Source organism: Nyctereutes procyonoides, unplaced genomic scaffold, assembly GCF_905146905.1.
Source record: "Nyctereutes procyonoides isolate TBG_1078 unplaced genomic scaffold, NYPRO_anot_genome, whole genome shotgun sequence".
In the NCBI taxonomy this organism is placed as follows: Eukaryota; Metazoa; Chordata; class Mammalia; order Carnivora; family Canidae; genus Nyctereutes; species Nyctereutes procyonoides.
This window is the reverse complement of record NW_026575020.1, coordinates 30452054-30475684: the sequence shown is the minus strand read 5'-3', so window position 1 is coordinate 30475684 and position 23631 is coordinate 30452054. Positions and strand designations below refer to the sequence as shown.

Here is a 23631-nt window from a genome sequence, read left to right as displayed (position 1 = left end):
GCATACTCTGGGTAAGAAGGGGAAAGTCCCAGGAGAAGGCTGATGTCAGGGCCCTGCGCAGCAAAGTGGATGGGGGGAACCCAAGGGCGTGGGGGCTCCAGGCCTGGAAAGACACCCTGGGCAGGTGGGAGCAGACTGGTGGAGGTTCATTCCAGATCCCCTGCTGCCTGGGGGAACATTGCCACCCGGCACTGGAGGCTGTAGCCCTGGTGTGCAGGTCTGAAGGCCTCCAGCCTGGGTGGAGCCAACATCCCTGCCCCCCACCCACTTCCTGGGACCTCAGGGGCTGAGGCAGTGCCAGGCCCCCCAACCCTGTAGACAGGACCCTTTGTGCTACACTGGGAAGGCCTGGCTCCCAGGATTCTGTACCTAAGCTCCTGACCGTGTCTGAGAGCATGGAACCACCTTCTCTGTGAGCCACAGAGTCAGCCCCTCCATCCAGCAGGGGATGCTCAGCTGCCCACACATCTCACGCATTCCAATGATGTTGGTCCCAGCAAGAGCCCTGGAACCTCAGGTCAGGAAGAGGGCAAGTGACCAATAGGCTCCTTCCCAAGGGCAGAGTGAGGCCTGGGGCAGGAGGGCCCTGGTGTCCTCCTGCCTGAGCTGCAATCTCCCAGGTGGGCCTTCACCAGCTGCTGTAGCCTAGCAACACCCTTGTGCCAGGACTCCAGGGTTAGAGCCCAAGCACAGGTATGTAAGCCAGGACCAGACCTGGCCACTTGGGTTTCCCCTCACCTGCTCCCAGGAAGCAGGTCTGGCTAAGTTGGGGTAAGGAGTCAGGTCTGGAGGGAGAACCTGGACCACAGGCCCATGATGAGCCCACAAAGCCACCAGGACAGGGAACGGGTAGAGAACCATTTGCTTTACTCTGCACTCTGGGGGCTGGGCAGGGGCACCCACCCACCCATCTTCCTGGTGGGCACATCAGCTGCAGCTCTTGGGCAGGCGGTAGACGCCGGCTGAGTAGACGAGCTGCTGGTCTCGCACCTTCTTCTGCAGGAAGCCCTGAAGCTCCTGCAGATCGATCTCGGCCAGTGCGGGGCCGGTCACCACGAACATGCGCAGCATGCTGTAGATGCGCTCCAGTGACAGGCTCTCCAGATTGGTCAGCATGGCCTGGATGTATGTCCAAAAAAGCTGGGGAGACAGAGGCCAGGCCAGCTGTTAGGCCAGCACGCGCAGGGATGCCACCTGGCCAGGGGCCGACCCAGGCCACCATCCCCCACCGCAGCCACACCAGCAGCTCCTCCTCCTTCTGGTCGGCCTGGGAAGCCATGCCGGAGTCACTCTCCTCGTCGCTGTCGATGAGCACCATGCTGTCTCGGTCCTGGGGCCGCTCCTCTTCAACGACAGAGAAGGTCCCAGCAGGCTCCTCCCTCAGCACGCCCTGCTGCAACCACACGGACATCCGCCGCCGCAGCAGTGCCACAGGCATCTTCACCACCTTGCTCAGCTCCTCCAAGGTCCAGGTAGCTGTGTGGAGCAGCCAGGAGCACTGGACACACGGGGCAAGGCCAAGCTTCCCCCTGCCCTGTCAACACCCTCCCCCATAGCCTCCCGGCATCAGTCTGCTGGGAGGCATGGCTGGGACAGGCCAACTAGGGGTCAGCAGGCTCACCTTGGTCCTGGAAGTATAGCAAGACCACCGCCTGCACAGGAGTCACCGCTACAGACAGGGTGCGGTCAGCCAGCTCCACATCCATGGTCACCAAGCCCAGAGTATGCTTCCAACTGAGGGTCCGCATCGCCTGGGGAGGGCTGGCGTCAGCACAGGCGGCCCTGCAGGTCTGGCTGAGTCCAGCTCAACAGAGCCCCCTGACTTGCCCCTACCAGGCAGGTGGCAGCAGCAGGCAGAGTGGAGGACGGGTCTCCTGCCCTCTCAACCTCCCCGGTCTAACAATAAGCACTGACCACCCAGGGAGGGCTACTGATAGAATCATGTGGTCTCCACAAAAGACATCCACATCTGAACCCCCAGGACCCCAAAGCATGACCTGAGCTGGAGACGGGGTTGTTGCAGATGGGCCCAGTTAAGACGAGGTCAGCTGGAGTGCAATGGGCCCTGATGGAACATGGTCAGTGTGCTCACAGGACAGAGGGAGACAGAGTGAGGACAGATGCAGAGACTGCAGGGATGCAGCCACAAGTCAAGAGACACCAAGCAAGGCCTGCAATCCCCTCCCCTCCTCACTGGGGGGACAGGAAGGACCATCCCACAGCCCTACTGACACCCTGGTCTCTGCAATAGCCTGCAGAATGGAAGACAAGCTTGTTTTAAGGACTCCTGTTGTAGCACTGTGATAGCCCACACTTGGTCCTGGGAAGGGGGTGCTGCTGTAGCAAATACCCAGGATGTGGGAGTCTACGGAGTGGGGCGACGGGCAGAGACTGGAAGAGCAGCAAGCACATGCTCACTGAAGAGACTGTTGGCAGGAACGCAGCCAGGAACATGGTGAGGTGTCCACGTGAGGAAGTGGCTGAAGCAATGGAGGAATCGTGACCACCCTGCCAGCTGGTGGCAGAGCCCTATGTGAGCACGACGGATGGAGCAAAGTATAGGAGCGGCCTCCCAGCAGCACACAAGAGGCCAGACTGTGCAGGGGAGCTAGCAGGCGGGCCCGGACGCTGCCCCTGCTCTGTGCGCGCTGGAGACGGAGCCCAGAGTGCACCAGAGACCTGGACTCTGACACTAGAGCTGACTAGTGGCTCCAGAAGAGCCAGGACAGAGACGGGCTGTCCAGAGAGGGGGTGTGTGAGGGCCCGTGGCCTAGAGGCCGTCTGTTTTAAGAGGCCCGGTGGGCAGGCTGAGGCAAGAAGAATCCTCCCCTGGAGCCTCCAGAGACTACAGCCCTACAATCCATAACTCGATTTTGCCAGAACTAAGACAATAAATCTGCACTGTTTTAAGCCCCTCGTGGTACCTCGTTCTGGCAGCCCCAGGAACCTGACACAGTCAAGTGCTAAGAATCTGTCTGCAACCCCTGAGCTCTAAAGGTGGAGACAATAGTGAACCCAACTTTGCAGAGAGAAAATGGGAGCAGAGCACAGCTTGCCCAGGTCACAACCCACAGAGCCATGGACAGGCTCTCTGGTTCCAAGGCCACCACTCCAGCCTGCAGCGGGGAAAACATGAGGCTCAGCAACAGAAAGCATAGCAGTAAGCACAGGTGAGGACACTCTGGCTGCACGGCCACCCACACATGTCCAGCATGACCATCAGGCCAAGATTCAGCTGGTGGGAGGCAGAGGTATGTGGTCATAGCCCTGACACAGCCCTGCGGCCTGCCTCTGCCCCACCAGCATCCAACTGGAGTTAAGACAAAGCACGCTGCAACATGGCCATCACATCAGGCCCATCAGGCCTAAGCAGAAAGACGTGGCTGAGCCACTCCTGGGACTCATGGCAAGGCCCCAGTGCCCCAGTGGGAGGCCTCAGGGCCTCTCCTGGCAGTGGCTACAAGCCATCAAGGCAGCCAGAAAGCAGGGAGCACAAAGATGCCCTACCCACGGAGGAGTGGGTGTAGTGCCAGGAGGCTCCAGTGCGAGCACCCACCATGGTCAGGCGCAGAAGCCACAGGGTGGTCCAGTGGCCCAGCAGGAGCCAACAGGAGCTGCACAGACCCTTGCAGTCTTGTGCAGTGCTACCCTGAATATGGTCCCCGCTCTGGCCTCCTCCCTGCAGAGTGCCTAGCCTTACCCCTGCCCTTGCCTGTCTCTGAAAGGAAGCCCTCCTCCCTCCACAACTAGTTCCCCTGGCCTAGAACAACAAATTTGGAGAACCCATTGTCCCTCCCATGACCTGGCTCTGCTGCTCCCCCACCTCTCCCCACCCCAGCCCACTGTCTCACCCCCAGGGCTCTGTCCTGAGGGCTCCTCAAGCCCTAGCTGCTGGCCCATCTCTGGAGGTGTTCCAGATGCTCCCAGGGCTCAGGCTTTGCTGCCCAGACACCTTCCACACTCATCCTCTGCTGTGGAACCCAGTGGCCCCTCAGGCCCCACAATCCCAGAACCTGCTTCACTAGTCCCCAGAAACCCAGGATGGGCACCCGAGCTCCCCACTCTCCCCAGACATGTCCCCACTGAGCCACCCCTACAAAGAAGGGCTCTCTGTGCCGTCACTCTCTGCCCACACTAGGCTCCACCTGCACACACCTGCCACCTGCACTCCCAACCCAGGACTGCTGGGCCCAGCCCCATCCTTGACCACCCCACACATCTTGCAGTGTCCTCCTCCTGTGCTGAGACCCATGCCCTCAGGGCCCCAACAGCAAACAGCACAGCCCTGGTCCTCTAGCATCCTGGGACCTGGGGAAGCAGCTTCTAGGGAAGCAAGCTGGGCAGTGGCAGAGACAGGGCAGGGTCACCAAAGTCAAATAGCTCGTGGGCAATGTGAAGACCTCCTGGAGGCAGACACAGCTCCCTAACTCTCCCCAGGACAAGCTGAGCATGCCAGCTCCTGGTTCTGAGATGGCAGAGGGTAGGCAGAAGAGGAAGCCCAGAAGGGGGGCAGGGAGAGCATGAGCAATGTGGCCCTTTGGCTAGCATGGTACAGGGAAGCACAATCGCACACGTGAACAAGCTCCTAAGAGACAAGGGGAGCAGAATGTGGGCCCACCCTCTCACCTACCCCCGACACAGAGGCACATGAGGTGTCCGGAAACGACTGCAGGGATGGGTCACACCCTGCTTCTGCTGCACAACATGGTTGGCAGGGTCCACCTGCCCCAGGGTTCCCACCACAGGGAATGTGGACAGTACCTTCAGCTTCTCATACTTCTTGCAGTAGACCTCGAGGGCCTCCCTGATGTCCTCAGGGACTTCCAGCTTCTCATCCTTGAAGGGGGGCCAAAACTCACTGGATAGGATGACAGCATAGACCCCAAAAGGTGGCTGCTCCTCTGCAGGCCGCTTCTCATCCTCTTCACGAATGTTGGCATTGATGCGACGGGAATCTGCCATGTCCTGGAGAAGATAAAGGAGGTAGGTGTCCCAAAGGGCCCAGGATGGGGCTGGGGGTGAGGCTGGGCCACATGGGCGGGGAGCCCTGGGGGCCCACCTTCAGCATGACCTCGCAGAAGTGCATCGGAGCCTCGCCAAAGCGCAGCTTCAGCAGTTCCACGTTGCGGATCTCCCTAGAAAGACGCATCTCTGAGGGGATGTGGCGTGCAAGCAGCAGCTATGGCAGAGTGCCAAATGCCTCCCAGAGAGGCTGCACGGGCGCCCTCCCCACCAGGGCAGGGCCACTCCCAGGCCAGGAGGAGGGGTAGGAAATGCAGCTCCAGCCATGGAGACCTGAGGCCTGCTCTATCCCAGCCAAGCGCCACCCCCTCACCGCCCCTGGCCTCCCCAAACCCCTGGCTGAGCGCAGGCCGGTCCTTGCTTGGCATCCCTGATGCCCCTCCCTCAGAAGCAGCCTTCAGGCCTCACCGCTCAGGACTGAAGCTGAACTGGTGCAGGAGGCGGTCAGCCAGCAGTGAGCGGTACTCGTTGATAAAGAGATCCTTGCTGCCGTAGATGCTGACTAGGAGACTGATGATGTCCGAGGAGCGCCGCTTGGAGCTGGACTTCCCTGCACAGCAGAGAGGGAGTGCCATCTGTGCTCAAGCAGGGCCCACCCTGCCCACCCTGTGAGGCCCAGGCTCAGATCCCAGCTTGGGGGCAGGTTGGGCAGTGTATAGGCTGCCTGGGAACCCGCTCTTCCAGCAACCGGGCTGGGGACAGGCCACCGTGGGCCCACTCAAGCTGGCTGAAGCATTCGGGGGAACAGGTAGGGTAGGATGAGGCCAGATGACCCCCCGCAAGCCTCAGGGCATGGTGAAAACCAACTAGAGGCCTGAACCCTCCCCCACAGTCCAGGGCCTGGCAGGGCTGGTGGGCACTGACCTGGATCGGCATCCACGGGGTCAGGGACCCAGTCCTCAGGCTCGCCAGAGTCATCCTCGCTGTCCTGACCAGTCTCCAGGCTCGCCGGATCTGTCTTGGACAGCTCAACAGCCAAGTCCCCTGTCCCGTCTGAGTCCCCTGTCAGCCCAGCCACAATCTGCCGTACAGTATCCTCCCGTGTCCTGCCAAATATGAGCATTGCTGGCCCTCACGGCACCTCTCCCTGCTCTCCACACTAGCCCACACCACCCTATCTCCCCGCCCAGCAGCCAGTGCCTGTTGGCCACGTGCTTAAGCTGAGTTTACCAAATTTTGTCTCAAAGGATAATAACGATAGTGAAAATAATTAAAAACCCACCATCTTCCAGGAGCACCAAGAATTGAAATAAGACACAACCAGGGTGTGTGGGGGGCTCAGGAGGTAAAGCACCTGCCTTCAGCTCAGATCATGATCCCGAGGTCCTGGGATCAAGTCCTGCATCAGGCTCCCTGCTCAGCAGGGAGTCGGTTTCTCCCTCTGCCCTCCCCTGCTGCTGTGCGTGCGTTCTCTCTCACTCAAAGTAAATAAAATCTTTTTAAGATTTTATTTGCTAACAAGAGACAGACAGAGACAGAGACACAGGGAGAGGTACAAGCAGGCTCGATATGGGACTTGATCCCAGGACCCTGGGGTCACACCCTGAGCTAAAGGCAGACCCTCAACCACTGAGCCATACAGACGCTCCCATAGAAATAAAATCTTAAAAAAAAGGAAAAGTAAGAAAACCAGGCCCTTCACAACCAAGAGATGGTAAACGTGAGTCAGGGCAGCTCCGGATGCCTCCCAGCCCCAGCCCTGAGCCTCCACTGCCCCAGGCGTTTCTGGGCAGCTGTACCACAGTACCTACTCAACACAATCTTTGACAGACCACCCAACAGTCTCTGCTCCTCGTCAGCCTGGGGGCCTGTCCAGCAAGGCAAAGCTGAGCGGGGGCCTCTCTGTGCTGGGAGAAGGGGAGGAGGATGGAGAGCAGGGATGCAAGGGGGGCCCCCCCAGTGTCTGCACACAGGTGGTGGCACTGGGCAATAGGTACAGGAGGGAGCCCTGGCCAGGCCATGTGGCCCTACAGGAAGGACAGAGTGTCCCTGATGTTTCAAGGCCACAGGGACCCAGGAGGAGCATGGCTGCACAAATGGGTCCAGGAGACAAATGCTCCAGGTTGGAGCAGCTCCCTGGGGCTCACCTGCAGTACTCACCTTAGGTAGCGGCGAATGGGCTCACAAGCCACCTCCAGGATGACCATGGAAGGGTCCAGCACACGCAGGGCCTTGATGGCAGATATGTAGAGGGTGATGATGTCACATGTGTTGACACCTGCGGCCAGGACGGAGGACGGCAGTCACCACAGTACCCATGGCTTGTGGTTCCACAAGCAAGCAGCTGCGCCCTGGCTGGGCAGGCTTCAGGTTGTCTGTGTGACCTCCCTCCTCAGGACACCAGTGTGACACGCAGGAAGTAGCCTCCTCCCCGCCAACTCTCAGGTGCTCTCCCCAGAATTTTCCGAGATCCAAGCCCGACCTCGCTGGGTGGTCTGTTCTGAAGAGATCACATACCCCACCTGCCCTGAGGTCACACCCATCATTTCCTGTGACTCCCTCCAAGGGAAGATAAAGTGGAGTGCCCTGACCCTCCTAAGGGCTGCGTAAACCTGCTCCCTACACAGGCCCTGGGCTAGGGAGGCTGGACTCTCAGCCAGCAGCTTCAGCACCTGGATGGAGGAGCCGTGTCTCCAGGGCAGCCTTAAGGGACAGGAGCAGCTGCTGCCTCTGATCGGTCCTCTCCAGGCAGTACTTAAGGTCCTCAATGGCTGGCCGGGAGTCTGGGAAGTCTGTAGGAAGAGCACCAGCCTTTGTACATGCATGCAAATACCCAAACACACAGATGCCAGCACCCACATGCTGTGCACACAAGACACAAGGTCAGCAGAGCCCAGAGGATAAGCAGCTGCACCTCCACTCTGGAACACCAAGAGACATCTGTTAGGTGCTTCAAGTCATCCTTGTGCCTATGCGTGCCCATCGTCCACCCCCACCCCCAACCCCGTGGTGCAGAAGGACAGAGCAGACATGAGGCTGAGAGGATGAGAGTGGACATTTCTGATGTCCCACCACACCACCCTGACCCAGACACTGAGCTGAGGCAGCCCATGCTGGTGGACGCCACAGTCCCCAGTGCCCCTCACTGCCTGCAAGATCTGAAGGGCAAAGGCCCAGGAGAGGTGGGCTACTGCAGTGGGCAGGGGGCCAACCTCGGATGATGCTGAAGAGCTCCTCGATGCGTAGGCTGGCATAGATACGGTAGAAGAATCTTTGCACATGGCAGCGCCAGCGACGGAGTGTGTTGCCAGCCTCAGGGGATGCAGGCCTGGCTGGGCCATCCTGCAGGAATACCTTGCCCAGCCAGCCGACCACCCTCTCGATCCACTGTTGGAAGGTATGGGGAGGTAAGGAGCTGAGCCCCAGTCTGACGTGGACCAGAGGCCAGGAGAAGCCACACAGCGGCCCACCCTGCGGCCAGCCCTGGGGAGCCCCCAAGCCTCCTGCTCTGGAGTAGAATAGTAAGCCCAAAGGAGGCCTCCCAGGCCTCCCCTCAATGTGCCCCCACACCCTAAGCCCTCAGTGCCCAGGCTTATCTCTGGCAACGGTGGGCCTGATGCAGGGCACGGAGAGAGTGCTCACCTCTGACTTGGTAGACAGACTCCCGGGGGCCACGCATCTCACTGGCCCCATCGTGTGCAGACAACATGAGGACCATTCTGAATGCATGTGCATTTATAGGCAACATGGTCACGTGGACCCCAGGATGCGTACATTACCCCATAAACTATACAGCCACAGAAAAATGTCTGGGTGTTCTGTTACATGGGAGCAACACAGGTACCCCAGCCAGGCCTCTGGGCTCACACCCACGTGAGACCACTGCCACAGAAGTACTTGCTTTGAATCCCCATCACAGCTAGGCTGCATTCTCAGGTAGAAGAAAACAGGCAAGAAATAAGAGCAGGCTGGACAGTCCCCTGTGGTTGGGCCTATCACCTCCACAACCTGGGGAGTCCAGAACAGAGCCCCAGACCATGCCCCAACCACATGGGTGCCAAGACCCTCACTGGGACACCCCAAACCTTGGCACAGCCTCCAGCAAAATGACTCTACACAGACTGTGCTGAGCATGGCACAGGGTGTCTCATGCTGTCAGTAGGGCCAGCCTCCACTCAGCACCAAGACAGCTTCCACCACCCGCCAGGTCCTGGTTCACCCATCTCCATACACTCTCGCCGCTTCTAAATCCAGGGGGTGAGACACCTGGGTGGCTCAGTGGTTGAGTGTCTGCCTTCAGCCCAGGGCATGATCCTGCAGTCCCGGGATCGAGTCCCACATCAGGGTCCCTGCATGGAGCCTGCTTCTCCCTCTGCCTGTGTCTCTGCCTATCTCTCTCTGTGTCTCTCATGAATAAATGAATAAAATCTTAAAAAAAAATAAAAAAATAAAACCAGGGGTCAGGTTTGCTAGAAACCTATTCTACAGTCCTCAGGGGATAGGGCCTAAGAGGCTGTCCTTACCTTGTGGAACTCACGCAGGAAGGAGCGCTCATACTCGCCCCGGCAGCGGTCTTCCATCCTCTCCCTGGTCACCTGGTGCAGGGTGGTGGTCACAGCCTCGGCACTGACCCGCTCCAACAGACTGAGCCTGTGTCTGGAGGAGAGCCCTGCCCGTGGAGCACACAAAACATAATCCTTTCCCCCACCTCCCATGCCCTCTATAACAAAGGCTTCAAATAAGCTGCTGGGAGGACACAGCCCTGCCCTCCCCAGCTGACTTCCCTGACGGGGCTGACACCCTGGCCTTCCCTGTGTGTGTGGTGGGTGTGGCTCTCAGGGCCAAAGCCTCATCTCCCAAATGTGACTCTGAAACAACAGCTAAACACATCCCTGTCCTGGTCACGTGTATAGAAGTCCTCAGTTATGCCTTTCGGTGCAAACCCTGGTCAGCAATGGCAAAGGGAGTCAAGAGGCGAGGAGAAAGCATGTTTCTGTGTCTGAGATGAACCCAGTGAAAGCCATTCAGGGCTCCCTGACCCCTGCCAGCAACAGGACCACTCCCTAACAGCTGTACTGCTGTTGCTTCACTCAATGGGACAAAATTGTTATAAGCAACCACAAAGGACAAAAGGTCAACAGGTCAGAACATGGCTTTAATAACAACAAAACCCTTTCCTCTTTAAAAGACTGGAAAGGGCAGCCCTGGTGGCTCAGCGGTTTAGTGCCGCCCTCAGCCCAGGGCCTGATCCTGGAAACCTGGGATCGAGTCCCACGTCAGGCTCCCTGCATGGAGCCTGCTTCTCCCTCTGCTTCTCTCTCTCTATCTCTCATGAACTAATAAAATATTAAAAAAAAAAAAAAAGACTGGAAAGACAATCTGCTTGCCCAGCATGTTGGCCTAATCCCCAGCTCGTCCTGGAAAGAATAAAAAAAAAAAAATCTCATTTTTTAAATTTTTTTTTGCAATTATAGGAGAAGATAACTATCTTCCCTTCCCTGGAGAGCCTACAGAAGGCACAGCACACTTGTATGTCACCGGAAATCTGGAATCACATAGGGTCTTGGTGTGCACGCAGTGTGAAACCTGAGATTAGCGTGAGTGGCAGAGATACTTGTTCTTTTTATCCAGGACAAAGAGTATACATTCACAGCACAGGGACCCTGCAGACTGTCCCTTTGTAATGTCCAGGACTGTCAGGGCAGAGATGCCCCCCTCCCCAGAGCCAGCTCACCAGCTCTCTGAAGAGGCCGGCTGGACCCAGGAAAGTAATCTAGAGTCAAGAAGAACAGGGAAATGGCCACAGCCACAAGTACTCACAGGACCTGGCTGAGCTGGTGAAACTGCTCCAGGGCCTGGCGGCACCAGCATTGCTGTTTGTCACTGCCACACCCCGCACACAGGGGGCTCTGCAGAAGTCTGTAGTACCGCCGGCGGGCGTACCTGCTGTCCAACTCCCCCTCTAGTTCCGGGTCTGTGCCCCCTTCCCCCTTCCTCTTACTCTGCATGTAGACTCTCAAAAACCGCCCGTAGAGGCGCTGAATCATCTCCTGAAACATTCTGGGAGTGGAAAAGAACAGGACGCCCCGCAAGGTGGTATGGACTTTCTCCCGAAGCCCCTGAGCGCCTGCGCCCATCAGCAAGCCCAGGCGAGTCCACTTCTCCAGCAGCTCCAGGCTACGCAGGTAGGGATCCAGGCGACTCTCCAGTAGGCCGAAGGCGTCAAGGAGCAGCAGAAGGCACTGGGGCTCGTCCGCACAGTTCTCACGCTGGGAGATGGTATTCCAGAACTCGAGCGAGATGTGGGCCTGCAGGTCGTTCTGCAGCACCTCCACAAACCACTCCTCCAGCACCGAGTGCAAGCCGTGGCCCCTCAACACCTCCACCGCCGCCCGGAGCTCCTCCTCCTTCGGCGGCACCGCACCGCTGGTCCGGGAGGACGCCTGCGGTGCAGAAAACCGTGAGAAGGGAAGGCGGAGGGACGCGGAAAGCGCGGGGACGGACGGGGAGAAGTGGGGAAGGGACGCAGCGGAGGGGAGGCAGCGGCCGACGCCAGGTAGGGGCTGTCCAGGAGTACAACGCCCACCCGGCGGACGTCCCAGGGACCCCGCGCGGGCCCGCTGCCCTCTCCCGGGGCCTCACCAGTCCGAGCGCGGCCGGCGGCACTAGCCCGGTGCTCACGGTGTTCCAGGCCAGCAACAGCTCCTGTGCGGGCCCGGGGTCGCCGTCGCGCCCCGCCGCCGCCATCTGCGCGGCCCCCTCCAGGTCCCCCGAGCTCCGGGTGCGGCGCGCGGCGATGACGCACACGAGCGGCGCGCAGCGGTGACGTTTCGGAGGGCGCGCCGTCGGACGCACCGCGCAGGCGGGAGCTGCGATGCAGTAGCGGCGGTTGGGGTGGTCGCGGCCTGGGCGGTCACCATGACCCAGCAGGGCGCAGCGCTGCAGAATTATAACAACGAACTGGTCAAGTGTGAGCGGCCTCGCGGCGGGGTCCGCCTGGTGGGCTGGGAGGGCGCGGGGCTCGCCGGCCTGCGGGTCCAGGCGGTGGCGGGCCCGCCGCGCGTGGCCCAACGGGCTGCACCGTCCGTGCGTGGGGCCTCGGCCGGGACGGCGAGCCAGGTGGACAGCCGCTGTGCCGCACGCCCCAGGCGCCGGGTATCTGCGCAGTGAGGGGCAGAGCGGAAGGGGAGAGCGTGCACCGCCTCCCGCCCCCCGCACGGTCCAGGGTGGGAGGGGTGCGCACCGCGGGGAGGTGGGACCGGGCACGCTCCAGAGTGGGAGGGGTGCTGTGCTCCCTCCGGCCCTGGGTCCGCAGCGTGTGCCCTCCCGCTCGCCCATCCCAGGCATCGAGGAGTTGTGCCAGAAGCGGGAGGAGTTGTGCCGGCAGATCCAGCAGGAGGAAGACGAGAAGCAGCGGCTGCAGAATGAAGTGAGGCAGCTGACCGAGAAACTGGCCCGCGTCAACGAGAACCTAGCCCGCAAGATTGCCTCTCGAAACGAGTTTGACCGGACCATCGCGGAGACAGAAGCCGCCTACCTCAAGGTGGGGCTGGGGCCCCGGGGAGTCTAGGGCCGTCCAAACACAAGGGCGACAGAATCCCGGTTAGGTGTCAGTGAGGCTGTCGGGGGCCTGGCAGGTCAGGAGTCCTGTTTTCTGCACCATTGTCCTCCCAGACCATGAGCAAAGAGTGGCCCCGGGCTGAGCTAACCTAGACTGGCTTCCCTGGGGTGCGAGGAAGGGGCTTTGGGCTAGACTTAGAGGGAATGGGCCCTGCGGACCCTGTCTGACCTGCCCTTTAGGGGCTTCATTGCACTGCTGCCCCATAGCTCGGCGCTGGCGAGGAGTGGTGGTGACCATCCTACGTCTGTTTCCAGATCCTGGAGAGCTCGCAGACTCTGCTTAGTGTCCTGAAGAGGGAAGCTGGGAACTTGACCAAGGCCACAGCCTCAGAGCAGAAGAGCAGCGGGGCTAAGGACAGCTGATGGGGCCATTCTGGGGAGGGGCCTGCCTCTACCGTGCCCGGCAGCGGCTGGGCCTCCGACTGTCCTCAGCGTCTTTACTCTTCTTGGCACCAGCTGCCCCCTTTCAGTGTCTCAGGTACCAAGAGGCTGTTGTCAAGCTCCACCTGCCCCAGGTGACAAGGAAACCCCTGGGCACAGCCCAGTAGGTGGGGGTCCCGGCCTTGTACTCATGCAAGACTTGGGGAGTACAGGCTCTGGGTCAGTTCTGTTCAGGGCCTGAGGTCGCCACCGCCCCCCATCCCGGTGCTGCCAGAAAGGCCCTGTTCCCTTGTCTCAGCACCATGGGAGTGGCCTCACCTTGCTGCCACAGCCAGGGAAGTGGACAAAGGGCAGGGGCCCTGCACCTCAGATCTTGTCCTGGTGGCCTGTGACTGTCAATAAAGCTTGGGTTTGTAAAGATGCCCTGTGGCTTGTGCCTGGAGTGCAGAACTGCTGGACACCTCCGGAATGAATGAATATGAGCCCCTGCCCAGCTGGGTATGGCTCATCCTTGGATGAGGGAAGCCTGGACTGGCTTTCCCTGTGGTTTTGAAAAGAGTTGAGGGTATCCTTGAGCATCTCCCGAGACTTGTCCCCCACCCTTTCTTTCCACCAGGGCTGCTGGCCTCTGGCCCCCAACTGCACTTAACCTACTGCCCTGGAGGTATTCTGCCCATAGCTCCCAGTCCGTGCTGTGCCCTATTACCCAGCACGAGGTCTGGCCCAGAAGGATGCCCTCTTTTCACCCATCCTCCAGGCAGGCCTGTGCCCCAGCTTCAAGGTTGTTTTTTTTTTTTTTTTAAGATTTTATTTATTTCTGAGAGACAGAAAAGCAGAGACATAGGTAGAGGAAGAAGCAGGCTCAGTGCAGGGAGCCCAATGTGGGACTCAATCTTGGAACTCCAGGATCCTGCCCTAAGCCGAAGGCAGATGCTCAACCACTGAGCCACCCAGGCATCCCCCCAGCTCCAGGGTTCTAAACTGCTCGGCCCAGTGGCACCACTGCCTCCCACAGTCCCTTGTCACACCAAGTATGCCCACCACCGCCTTCCATGCAGCCTGGGCCCAGCCCTGCATCCCGTGTCCCCTCTGGGACTGTCTCTGGTATCCTGCTAGGCCCTAAGGGGGGGTCCCTGCGGCTACTGCTGGGAGGAGCTAGGCAGGTTTAAGAAGTATGTATTGTTTGAGAGAGTCTGGAAAAACCTGGGCCCACTCCACCCAGGAAAACACCCTAAAGACCATCCCATCCTTTCCAAGCTTGGCCAAGCAGCATTTCTTGTGGGCTTGACTCTTCAGGAGGGAGTTGCTTGTGTTTGGTGCCTCGACTGTAAGCAGCCCCAGCTCCCAGCTCCAGGCTGCTCCTGAGCAGGGGCTCTGCATCTCCTGTCACTGCTCAGGATCTGCTGGGTCCTGTCAGCCGCTAGCACCAACCCCAGGGAAGTGGTCTGCCTGCCACAGTCTTGCTGCACGCTCCTGTGGGTCAGGTAGCTTGCCACGCCACGTAGGAGGCTCTGCCCAACGCCTGCCTGCTCCTTGCCCCCTCCCAGTGCCTGGCCTTCAGATACCACTCCTGTCTCACAGCACCAGACCCCAGAGAACAAACCTGAGTGCCCCTCCCGCCACAGCTCCCACGATGTCAACGCTGGATGGGACAGGGCAGCCCCAAAGACGAAGTGCTACGGGAAGGTCCCTCTCCCTGACAAGAGGGTGCTGGGATGGGAAGCAGGGCGAGTGGGGCTGCGAGACTGAACACCTGGACCACCAGGACTGCAATGTGGAGGGGCAGACGTCCTAGGCAGCCTCCTGTCCCCTCCTCCCTGCTGCCAGGGCCTTAATGGAGCCCCATAGACCCCACCCCTGCTCCCTGCTGCTCAGGCCAAGGACCACACGGAAGGCAGAGGCGCCTCGTCCAGTGCTATTTATTGAGTCCATCATCAAAGGCAAGAAAAGACTTGCCATTCATCACAAAGGGGGTGGGCTGAGGTCGGCTGTTGGGGGTGTGGGCTGGAAGGACTGGAGTTCCCAGAGGACAGGCAGCCAAGCTAGACCCTCACAGATACCGGACAATACTGGGCGTGGTGTCCAGCAGGACCCTGTCCACCCTCCACAGGCAGTGCCCCCAAATCAGGGCCACCCCCAAGAGCATCAGGAGTGCCCCCGTGCCCTAGGCTCAGGCCGAGCACTAGCACAGTTGTGAGACCCCAGGAAAGGAGGGTGGGGTATGGCAGGGCAGAAGGGGGTTGCAGCACAAGGGCAGGGCTCCTGGGCACTGCCCGGTTCCCAGGGCTCAGCCTTGGCCATCCTGGCGGGGCCGGGGTCAGAAGTAGAGAGCTGGCTCACTACGGAAGTCTGAGAGATCATTGTGACTGGCCGGGGTGAGCTGGGAGAGAAGAACACAGAGAACGCCCGTGGGGCTCACCCAGGCATTAGAGAACCCCCCCTGCCCCATCCCTCGGGAACTTGCCCTTCCATCCCACCCCACCCCACCCCACCCCACCCCACCCCTGCTCACCATGACCTCCTTTGGTGTGGGCTCTACCTCACGTGGAGCCTGCTCCAGCGTCTGCTCCTGCCATTTATTAAAGGCCACGGAATGCTTTGGAGTGTAGCTGGACAGGCCTGCGAGCCAAGAGGCACGTGTGTGGATGTGCGGCCCAGGCTACCCACTGGGCCACCTGTTCCCACAGACGGGTACTCACCTGAGCTGCCGTCCGGCAGGCGAGGGCTCTCAGGCCCCACACTGTTCACAAAAGTGGCCCGGGGCAGGAAGAGCGCAAAGGGCTTTTCCACTGCTGCCCCATCTGAGCTGGACAACTCCTCTTCCTCTTCCTCTTCCTCCTCCTCCTCCTCCGCCTCCTCCTGGGCCTCAGACTCCTCCTGCACCAGGGAGTTCTCAGGAGGGTACTCAAACGTGGTCTGCAGTCGCTTGTCATTGAAGGAGATCTTCATCTGCGGGCAGGAGGCACATCAGCGGGGTCCTGCTGCTGGGCCACCAGCAGCACTTGAGCCGGGCTGAGCCAGGCAGGGACCCCAAAGAACACAGGAGAGGACTCGAGGCCCTGGCACATAGCAGAACGTGCCACCAACCCTGCGGGAGCCAGCCCTCAACAGACAGTGCCCTTACCTGGACCCTGCAGGCACATGGCCAGAGGGACACCAGAAGATTGGGTCTGGATGCCCACGGCAACCCAGTGTGTCCAAACACCTGCATCCCAGGCCCCATCCAGGCCCAGGGTCAAGTCACCCACAGTTACCTACCTCTCCCAGGGACCAGACCGCAGCCAGCAGCAGGAGCCCAAAGTCTCAGGGTCTCCAGAAGCTTCTATGGCAGCTCCCATAGAAGGACTGCCTTCACAGGAGAGCACCAGCCACATCTCCTCCCACCTGGTCACCCTCCACCAGGAGCAGGGTTCAGGTGAAACTACTGTGGGGGCACCCACATACTTGGAGACCCTGCCTTCCCTGCTACCAGCAGTTCCTGTTACTGGCTGGGGCCTCCCTCCAGGTCTTGGTTCACACCTTGGCTTGCTAGCCACCTGAATGATGCCGCCCGTACAGTATGACCTCGCTACTAGGCAAGGACCAGCACACCCAAGGCCGGGCCCCTGGGGCTTGCAGGAGGTGACAAAGCAGGGGGGCTGGCATATCCAAGCCCCCTATTTCACAGATTAGTTGGAATCAAAAAAAAAAAAAAAAAAGATTAGTTGGAATCAGAGCAAAGCTGCACCCAGAGGGGCTTGTGCTGAGCCTACCCTGCCACCTGAACCACCCATCTGGCCCTTGTCCATGCTGCCCCCTCCGCAGGCTGCAGAATTTCATGCCTGAGTAGATCCTCTCCTCTCCCAACAGCCTCAGGGCCCAGACCAAGCTGCTGGGTTTGAGAGGAAGCAGGGTCACTGAAGCTGGACCCTCACCCTCCCTGACCTAGGACTCCACTCCCTGCAAGAGTTCCAGGCCCACCAGGCTCGCCCGGCAGGACTCAGCCAGGCCCGGCAGGTTGGTAATGAATATGAGAGCCACCAGCCTGCAGCAGATGGGAGCAGCCCTACGGGAGCTCGAAACATTAAACTCCTGAGCACAGGACACCAGTGGCCAGCTCAGGTTCCCTCTCCTCCCCTGGAAGGAGCTGGAGTCAGGAGCTGGGCCCCCTGGCAAAGAACCATGGGGCCCAGGGACAGCAGAGGGACCCCCAGCACGGGCTTCAGGGGGCAATGCCAGGCTGAGCCAGTGTCCAGAAGCAAGAGCACATGCTCAGGTCACCCTATCACACTTCTCCCACAGCCACAAGTGCACACATGGCCAAGGGCATCCCCACCCAGCTACCTTACTCCTGGCTTCCCCATCTCAGTGTGGCTCACACACAGACTCTGCTGGGCACAGCTCAGGCCCAGGCCTCATCCCAACTGCTGCGCACACAGTGGTCACGGACAGGAGGACACAGGTGCAGACCACCTGAGTAAGGCAAAAGCAAGAGCAGAGTACCTGTCCCTGCCACAGGAAGGGCAAAGGCACAGGTCCCTCCACCTGCCCTGCCCCCACAGCACGCCTCCCCCCTCGCCCCTGCCCCCAGGCCCTACACTGAACAGGGCTTTCCATCAGCCCTGGGTACTGGCTTGTCCTCAACGACCCTGAGCCCTCCAGGCCCATCCCCCAGCACTGAAGACAGGAAGGGCCAGCTGCCAGGGCCCAGCCGGATTAGCATGCCCTCATTAGTCCACATGACCAGCTCCTAGCGGGAAGAACGAGGGGGCTGGGCACACACCAGACGGACACTGAGCCTGGCACGGCCTGCCCAGGCAGGGGTGGGGTGGTGCTCACAGGCCACTGTCTGCACCCAGCTGGGGCCCCGGGCTGGGGCCACATCCCACCTCTTCAGTCTCCACACTGTACAGCCTGGGGGTGGGGGCACAGGTTTCTGGAGCTGCAGGTTTCTGGGTCACAGGACACCCTGTGACAAATGGAGTGGCCGCCTCTAGACCCGGGGGCAGATGAGCCGGGCATGGTTGGGGGGCCGACACTTGCACACACCTGGCTCCAGGGGACTTTGCCCGCTGCGCCAAGTGTAGTGGCAGGTGGTTCCTGGCTTGGCACACCTCCCAGCTCCCACAGGCCCTTTGCCCCCCTCACCCTGCCCTACCCGCGCACACCCAGCTTGGGTTACTGGAGGGCGTCCACTCTGGACTCTACTCTGGGAGCTGGGTTCAACCCACCCCCGCTGGCTGTGAGCGCCCGCCCTGCTCTCACTCCTGGCTCACACCTGCCTCCTCCCATCCCCCACTCAGTCTGCACTCTGGGGGACAACAGGTCCACTCCACACAGCTGTTGCCAAAGCCCCAGATCAAGAGCAGCAGCAGCCCAGGGCAGCCTCTCTGCCAGTGGGGAAGCTAAGTGGGGCAGGATCCAGGCCTGCTCCAGTGGCATCTGGCTTTAGAAAGTCCACCTTCCGGAGGGAGGCACCTCAGGAGGAGCTGGGGCAGTGGGGAGGGAGGGTAGGAGGGGAGGGCAGAGGACCCCTGGGAGGCAGGAGTGTGCAGGGCTCCATGCCTGTGGTCAGAAGGCCAGATGTGGAAGCAGAGGCTCCTGAGGGCAGCTGTACCACAGATCTGAGAACCGCAGTGAGGCTGAAGGCTGAGCCCGGCAGCACAACTGGGGTGTTGGGGTGGCACTTATACCAAGGTGAGGGCAGACGGCCTAGGGTGTCACAGGTAGAGCTCTGGGGACACTGACACACTCAGGCTGGGCAGAAGACCATCAGGGGAGGAGGGCAAAAGGGAGGGGCGGGAGTCACCAGACGAGCCGGAGCCTGGCCAGGTGGCACCTCACAAAGGTGAGAGACCCATGACACCAGCCCAGCAACCCTGTGGGAGGCAGGTGAGGAGGGCACGGGATAGTGCCCCCAGCCACCGTGGCATTGTCAGGGACGGACAGAGAGGACACCTGCGATTCTGCCAAGACACAACCACGTGGGGCACCCCCCACCCCGGTCTGGCTGGGTGCCCCTACACCTGGACAGGGTTATCGCCCCCCAAGGCCCAACAAGGGCTTGACAGCCTACACTGACCTGCCAGTTCAGGGTCAGGCTGCCCTGAATCCCACTGCCCGGGAGAGCCATCCCTCACCTGCCCCTGGGGAAAGGCCCCACCACCTCCCACCACTACCCTGGCCGGCGAGCGTGCGGGGGTCAAGGTGAGCGGCAGCCCCAAGGTCCTGCTGAATTGACAGTCTACTGAGTCCCCGTCAGGAGGGGGCTGAGCGGGAGTCTGGCTGCAGTGGTCTGGGTGAGGGTGAGGACTGGCAGGAGTGATGCCCAGGGAACAAAGCACAGGGCACAGCCCAAGCCAGCAGATTGCTCTGAAGGGCAGGCCTCATCCCGCGCAACATGCGTTCTGGCTTTTCGTGGGCAGGGCAGCTGGTACAGGGGGTGGGGCAGCGCTCACCAGCCAGGAGACACCTCCAATAGGTGGCACCGCTCAGGCAGGGCCCTAGCTAGGCCACCAGGCCTTGCCAGGAAATCCATCTGGACCCCCAGCTCCCTCAGGCTGGCACAGAGACCAGGGCCAGGTTGGTCTGAGCTGCACCCCTCCCCCGCTCCCCAGGAAGGGCCTGCCTCTTCCCATCACTTTCTCCTGCCCTTCTCACCCCAGGCTAGCACAGAGACCAGGGCCAGGTTGGTCTGAGCTGCACCCCTCACCCCCTCCCCAGCTGCCCTTCTCACCTCAACCCTGCCATAATGACCCCCACGGCTCTCCCCAGCTGGGGGAGGGAGGAGCACAGGCTCCCCCGAACAGAAAGTAGCAGTCGATTCTCAGAGCCCCAAGCTCATGAGGTCCTGCAGGTTCCTCATCTACAAAGTGGAGGGCTGTTATCACTTCCACTTCTCGGGGCCAGCATAGAAAGACACTGCTTCCCAGTTCAGAACCAACAGTCAGGGAGTGGGGAGGTGGGGCTGATGATCATAGCAGGAGCAAGGGTGGGAGGGTGGTGGCCCATAGCACTAAAGAAAGGATGAGCCAAGGTCAGGCAGGCCAGTTAGGTCCACCGGAAATACCAAGGCAGTTGGGCGTGGACGCCTGTCTGAGCAGATGGAGCTGGCAGGAGGGGGGCGATGACACTCGGGGAAAGGGCAGATCAAGGCCAACCCACGCAAAGAGAGGAAGGAGGGGGCTCACATGATTAGACAACTAACAGGCCCCAATGAAGGGGGCTTCAGCCACACAAAGCACATCACCACCCCAACCGCCCCAACGAAACTGAGGGTAGTGGCAAAAGTAGCTTCCATGGTGAGCCAACGGAGAAGCCTATTACATGCCATCTCAGTTGCAAGGGAAGGCACATCCGCCTGATGCCCACTGGTGGGGGTCATTGGGGCTGGCCTTGGAATTTGCCCCTGGGCCGGACACAGGTGCTGCGATGACCAGGAAGAATATGAGGAACGTTTTCTTGTACCCAGAGGGTTCTAGGCCACTGGGCAGCTGGGGATTAAGGCTCCAGCAGGGCTCCTGGTCCTGCACCTGGGTCTCTCACTGTTTCCAGCATCACACCCCAGGCCTGACACACGCTTGGAGTTCAATAACACTTGCATAAAGCCAGTCATAGCTGACTGAGCTCCAGGCCAGAATGCCTTCTGGGAAGTTGAGAGGCCCCCACTAAGTGGTTCCCAGTATTGCACCCCTAGGCCGACAGTGGGGTAGGGATATGACCACACCCAAATCAGGAGGCATCCTGTGCCTTCCCACTTCTGTCCTCAGCACCTGCCACCCTTGTGGGCCAGGACTCCAGGGGACCAGGCCAGGCTACACTCTCAGAGCCAGGGCCAGGGTGGAACCAACAGGCCCGGAACTATTTCTCCCAGCTAGACCCACGAGGAGACAGTTCTGCCCCACCAATTCCAGATGGAGCTGCAAGAACAAAAAGGCAGCTGTGGTGCTAGCTGGACTGACCCTCTCCCCCAGCCTTCTGAAGTATATCTTAAGCAAGCTGTCCCTTGTGGTTCATTAGGGCTGTATGGGAGCCTAGACCAGCCCCCTCACCCCACTGCTGCAGCTCAGCCCCTCTTGGAGCTTGCTTGTCCACCCAGTCCAGGGACTTCTCTGGTCCACATAGAAGCCATCCCCTAAGCCATCCTCCAGCCAAGCCAGGTGTCCTAGGAACCAGGCACATGCTAGACCCACAGCCCTCTGACAGCCCTGTGACCGTTCATTCTTCTCTCCCTCCCAGCCAATGGATCTCCCCCCTGCTCCCCTCACGAACCTTCTTTCTCGAGGAGCCAGCCTTGGTGAGGCAGGACTTCTCTAGAGCCAGGTAGCCACCAATCACCTCAATCTCATGCACGGTGGGATAGCGCTTCTTCAGGGCAGTCCCGGGGGTGGCTGGGGAGTCTGCTGGATGGCCTGCCTCCTCCTCCACAGCTTCCTGTGGCCCAGGCTCCCCATTAGCTTGCAGGGGCCCTGGCTTCCTCTTGGGCACCACGGTGAAGGTGTTCCCACTTCTCGGTTGGAGCCCTGACGGCTGTCCAGCCCCAGGGGAGTGCCCGTGATACCAAGGAGGCCCACCAGCTCCTGAGCAGGGCAGTTTGGCTTCTTGGGGGACCTCGTCGTCCGAGTCCACCTCATCAATGAAGGTAACAGGCAACCCTGGCCTCCCAGGCTCCCTGCTGTTCTTGGCCAAGCTGGGAACCCCAAGGCCCTGGGCAGGCTTAGCTTCGGCAGCAGCTGACAGACACAGGGATGGTGAGGACAGCCTCTGCCGCCTAACAGCCTGGTCTATGAGGGCAGTAGCTGGCCTGGGGCAGGCCCCTTCCTCGACCCCCAAGGGGCTCCTCCCTCCCGCAGGCACATTATCCCTTTCAGGCACCAGCTGGGCTTCGAGCTCCAGGCTTTGGGAGGCCCAGTCAACCTCTCTCTCTGGCAGCCCCCGGGCCTGCCTCCCTTCAAGAGAGGGTTGCGCAGAGGCCTTGCGCTTAGGGATGAACACAAAGGAGTTTCGAGAGTTCATGCGAAGGCTGGCCAGGGCCCGGGCCTGGAGGTCCCCGGCAGGGATCCTATCCATGTCTGGCTTGCAGGCTGGCCTTATCTCAAAGGAGTCATTGGTGCTGGTGGCTGCGGCGACCCACTGGCGCTGGCTGGGAGTGGCACTAGCAGGGTTGGACGTGGGCAAGGCCAGGGACGCAGCTGGAGTGGCACTGGGGGTCCCAGGGCTGGGGGACGGATGGACCGGGGGTTCCCCCGACTCCACCTTTGGCTTCCATTTGCCCGGCCCAGGTGCGGAGCCCGCGAGGCCGTTGGCAGCGCCGGCTCGGGCCTCGGGGGCGGCAGGCCCGTTGCCGGGTGGGTGAGGGCCAGCGCTGTGGTGCAGGCCCCGAGGGTGGACGGTGAAGGAGTTGCTGCCGGTCTTCTGCAGGAAGTCGCCGCGCCGAGCCCTGGGCCCTGGACCGCGGCGCTCGAAGCAGGCGGCGCGCTCGCCCACGCGCGGGGTGGCCGGGCCCCGAGCGGGCGGCGCCGGAGGCGGCTGAGGCGGGGGCGGGGGGCGTCCGTCCTCTGGGCTCCCCCGGCGAGGCGGCGCGGCCGGGGCGTCGAACTTCTGGAGCAGGCGGCTGACGCGCCCGGGCGGCGGCGGTGCCTCGTACACCAGCACCTCGGCGGCGCGGATGCGGGCGGCTGGGCCGGGGCCCGCACCTGGGCTGGCGGGCGGGAAGCCGGGAGCCGACTCGATGATGAGGATGTTGTCGGCGTGGAAGGTGCGCACGCCGGGCACACGGCGGTACAGTTCGAGCAGCTGCGGCACCGGCCGCGCCCCCGCCGGCCCCGCACCCCCCGCCGCGCCGCGCCCCGCGCCGCCGCTCCGACTCCAGACGCATGAATGGGTTCTCGCGCAGCGGGCCCAGGCTCTCGGCCAGCACCAGCCGCTCGGCCGCCGGCCCCGAGGGCTCCGCCACGCCCGCCTCGGCCCCGGTCTCCGGCGCCGCGCCGCCGGCTAAGGCGGCCAGCTTGGCGCGCTTCCGCTCCAAGATCTCCCGCTTCCAGGCGGGCAGCGCAGCGCGGGGCCCCGGGCCCGGCCGCCCGAGGCCAGCCATGCTGCGGAGCGGGCGCCAGAGGCAACGCGCGCCGGGAACTGCAGTCGCCGCCTGCCTCCGGCCTTCGCGCCGCGGCCACGCCCCCCGAGCGCCGTCCCTGGGGGCGGGGCCGGCTCGGACCCGCCCCGCGCCCGGGGCTCCACCTACTGCAGCCGGGGCCTCGCCGGAGACCGCCGGTCACGAGAACCGGTTCCCATTGGGGAAGGCCCTCCGGGGCACGCCCCCGGCCCCCGCGCGGCTCATTGGTGGCCACACTTCCGCCTCTGCGCCATTGGCCTGACGGAGGCCGGAGGGCAGAGCCCTGTGGGGGGGTTCCAGACCGTCAGTCCCCGCCGGAACATCCCCCCCCCCCCCCCCCCCCCCCCGGGCCTAGCTTGGTGGGTGACTTTAGCTGGGTTCGGTCCCTGCTCGTCATGCCAGTAGCCAGTCCGTCTGCTCCTTACGCTCAGAACTCAGTGAGAGAAGGGCCTGCCCAGGGCGGGAAAGTTGTCCCCGCTGGTTCAGGGACTATCCACCTGTGCTCCTAGGTCCCCTGCAAGACTTGGCCAATGGTGGCGCCCCACCCTGTGTGAGGAATTGGTTTCTCCGGCACCCCT

General features: G+C 61.4%; 3 protein-coding genes across 3 annotated transcripts; 1 reads left to right on the top strand and 2 right to left on the bottom strand.

Moving 5' to 3' along the window:
- Positions 1 to 847: 847 nt before the first annotated feature.
- Positions 848 to 11737, bottom strand: ANAPC2 (anaphase promoting complex subunit 2). Its single transcript, XM_055318949.1, has 13 exons — positions 11605 to 11737; positions 10783 to 11405; positions 9486 to 9618; positions 8175 to 8349; positions 7635 to 7754; positions 7123 to 7240; positions 5887 to 6068; positions 5431 to 5572; positions 5060 to 5135; positions 4762 to 4965; positions 1622 to 1751; positions 1241 to 1476; positions 848 to 1140 (listed from the first exon to the last, which is right to left on the bottom strand). The coding sequence occupies exons 1-13, from the start codon at positions 11707 to 11709 to the stop codon at positions 928 to 930; spliced, it is 2457 nt and encodes an 818-aa protein (XP_055174924.1). The 5' UTR covers positions 11710 to 11737; the 3' UTR covers positions 848 to 927.
- A 45-nt stretch (positions 11738 to 11782) lies between these two features.
- SSNA1 (SS nuclear autoantigen 1) lies at positions 11783 to 13384 on the top strand. The gene is made up of 3 exons (XM_055318971.1): positions 11783 to 11932; positions 12306 to 12505; positions 12838 to 13384. Exons 1-3 carry the CDS (start codon positions 11881 to 11883, stop codon positions 12943 to 12945), a joined length of 360 nt encoding a protein of 119 aa, XP_055174946.1. The 5' UTR covers positions 11783 to 11880; the 3' UTR covers positions 12946 to 13384.
- Positions 13385 to 14866: 1482 nt separating this feature from the next.
- Positions 14867 to 23089, bottom strand: TPRN (taperin). Its single transcript, XM_055336956.1, is given in 5 exon segments — positions 14867 to 15343; positions 15476 to 15582; positions 15663 to 15912; positions 21214 to 22740; positions 22742 to 23089. Coding segments are annotated over 5 exon segments (2241 nt in total). The 5' UTR covers positions 23036 to 23089; the 3' UTR covers positions 14867 to 15280.
- Between the last annotated feature and the right edge of the window lie 542 nt (positions 23090 to 23631).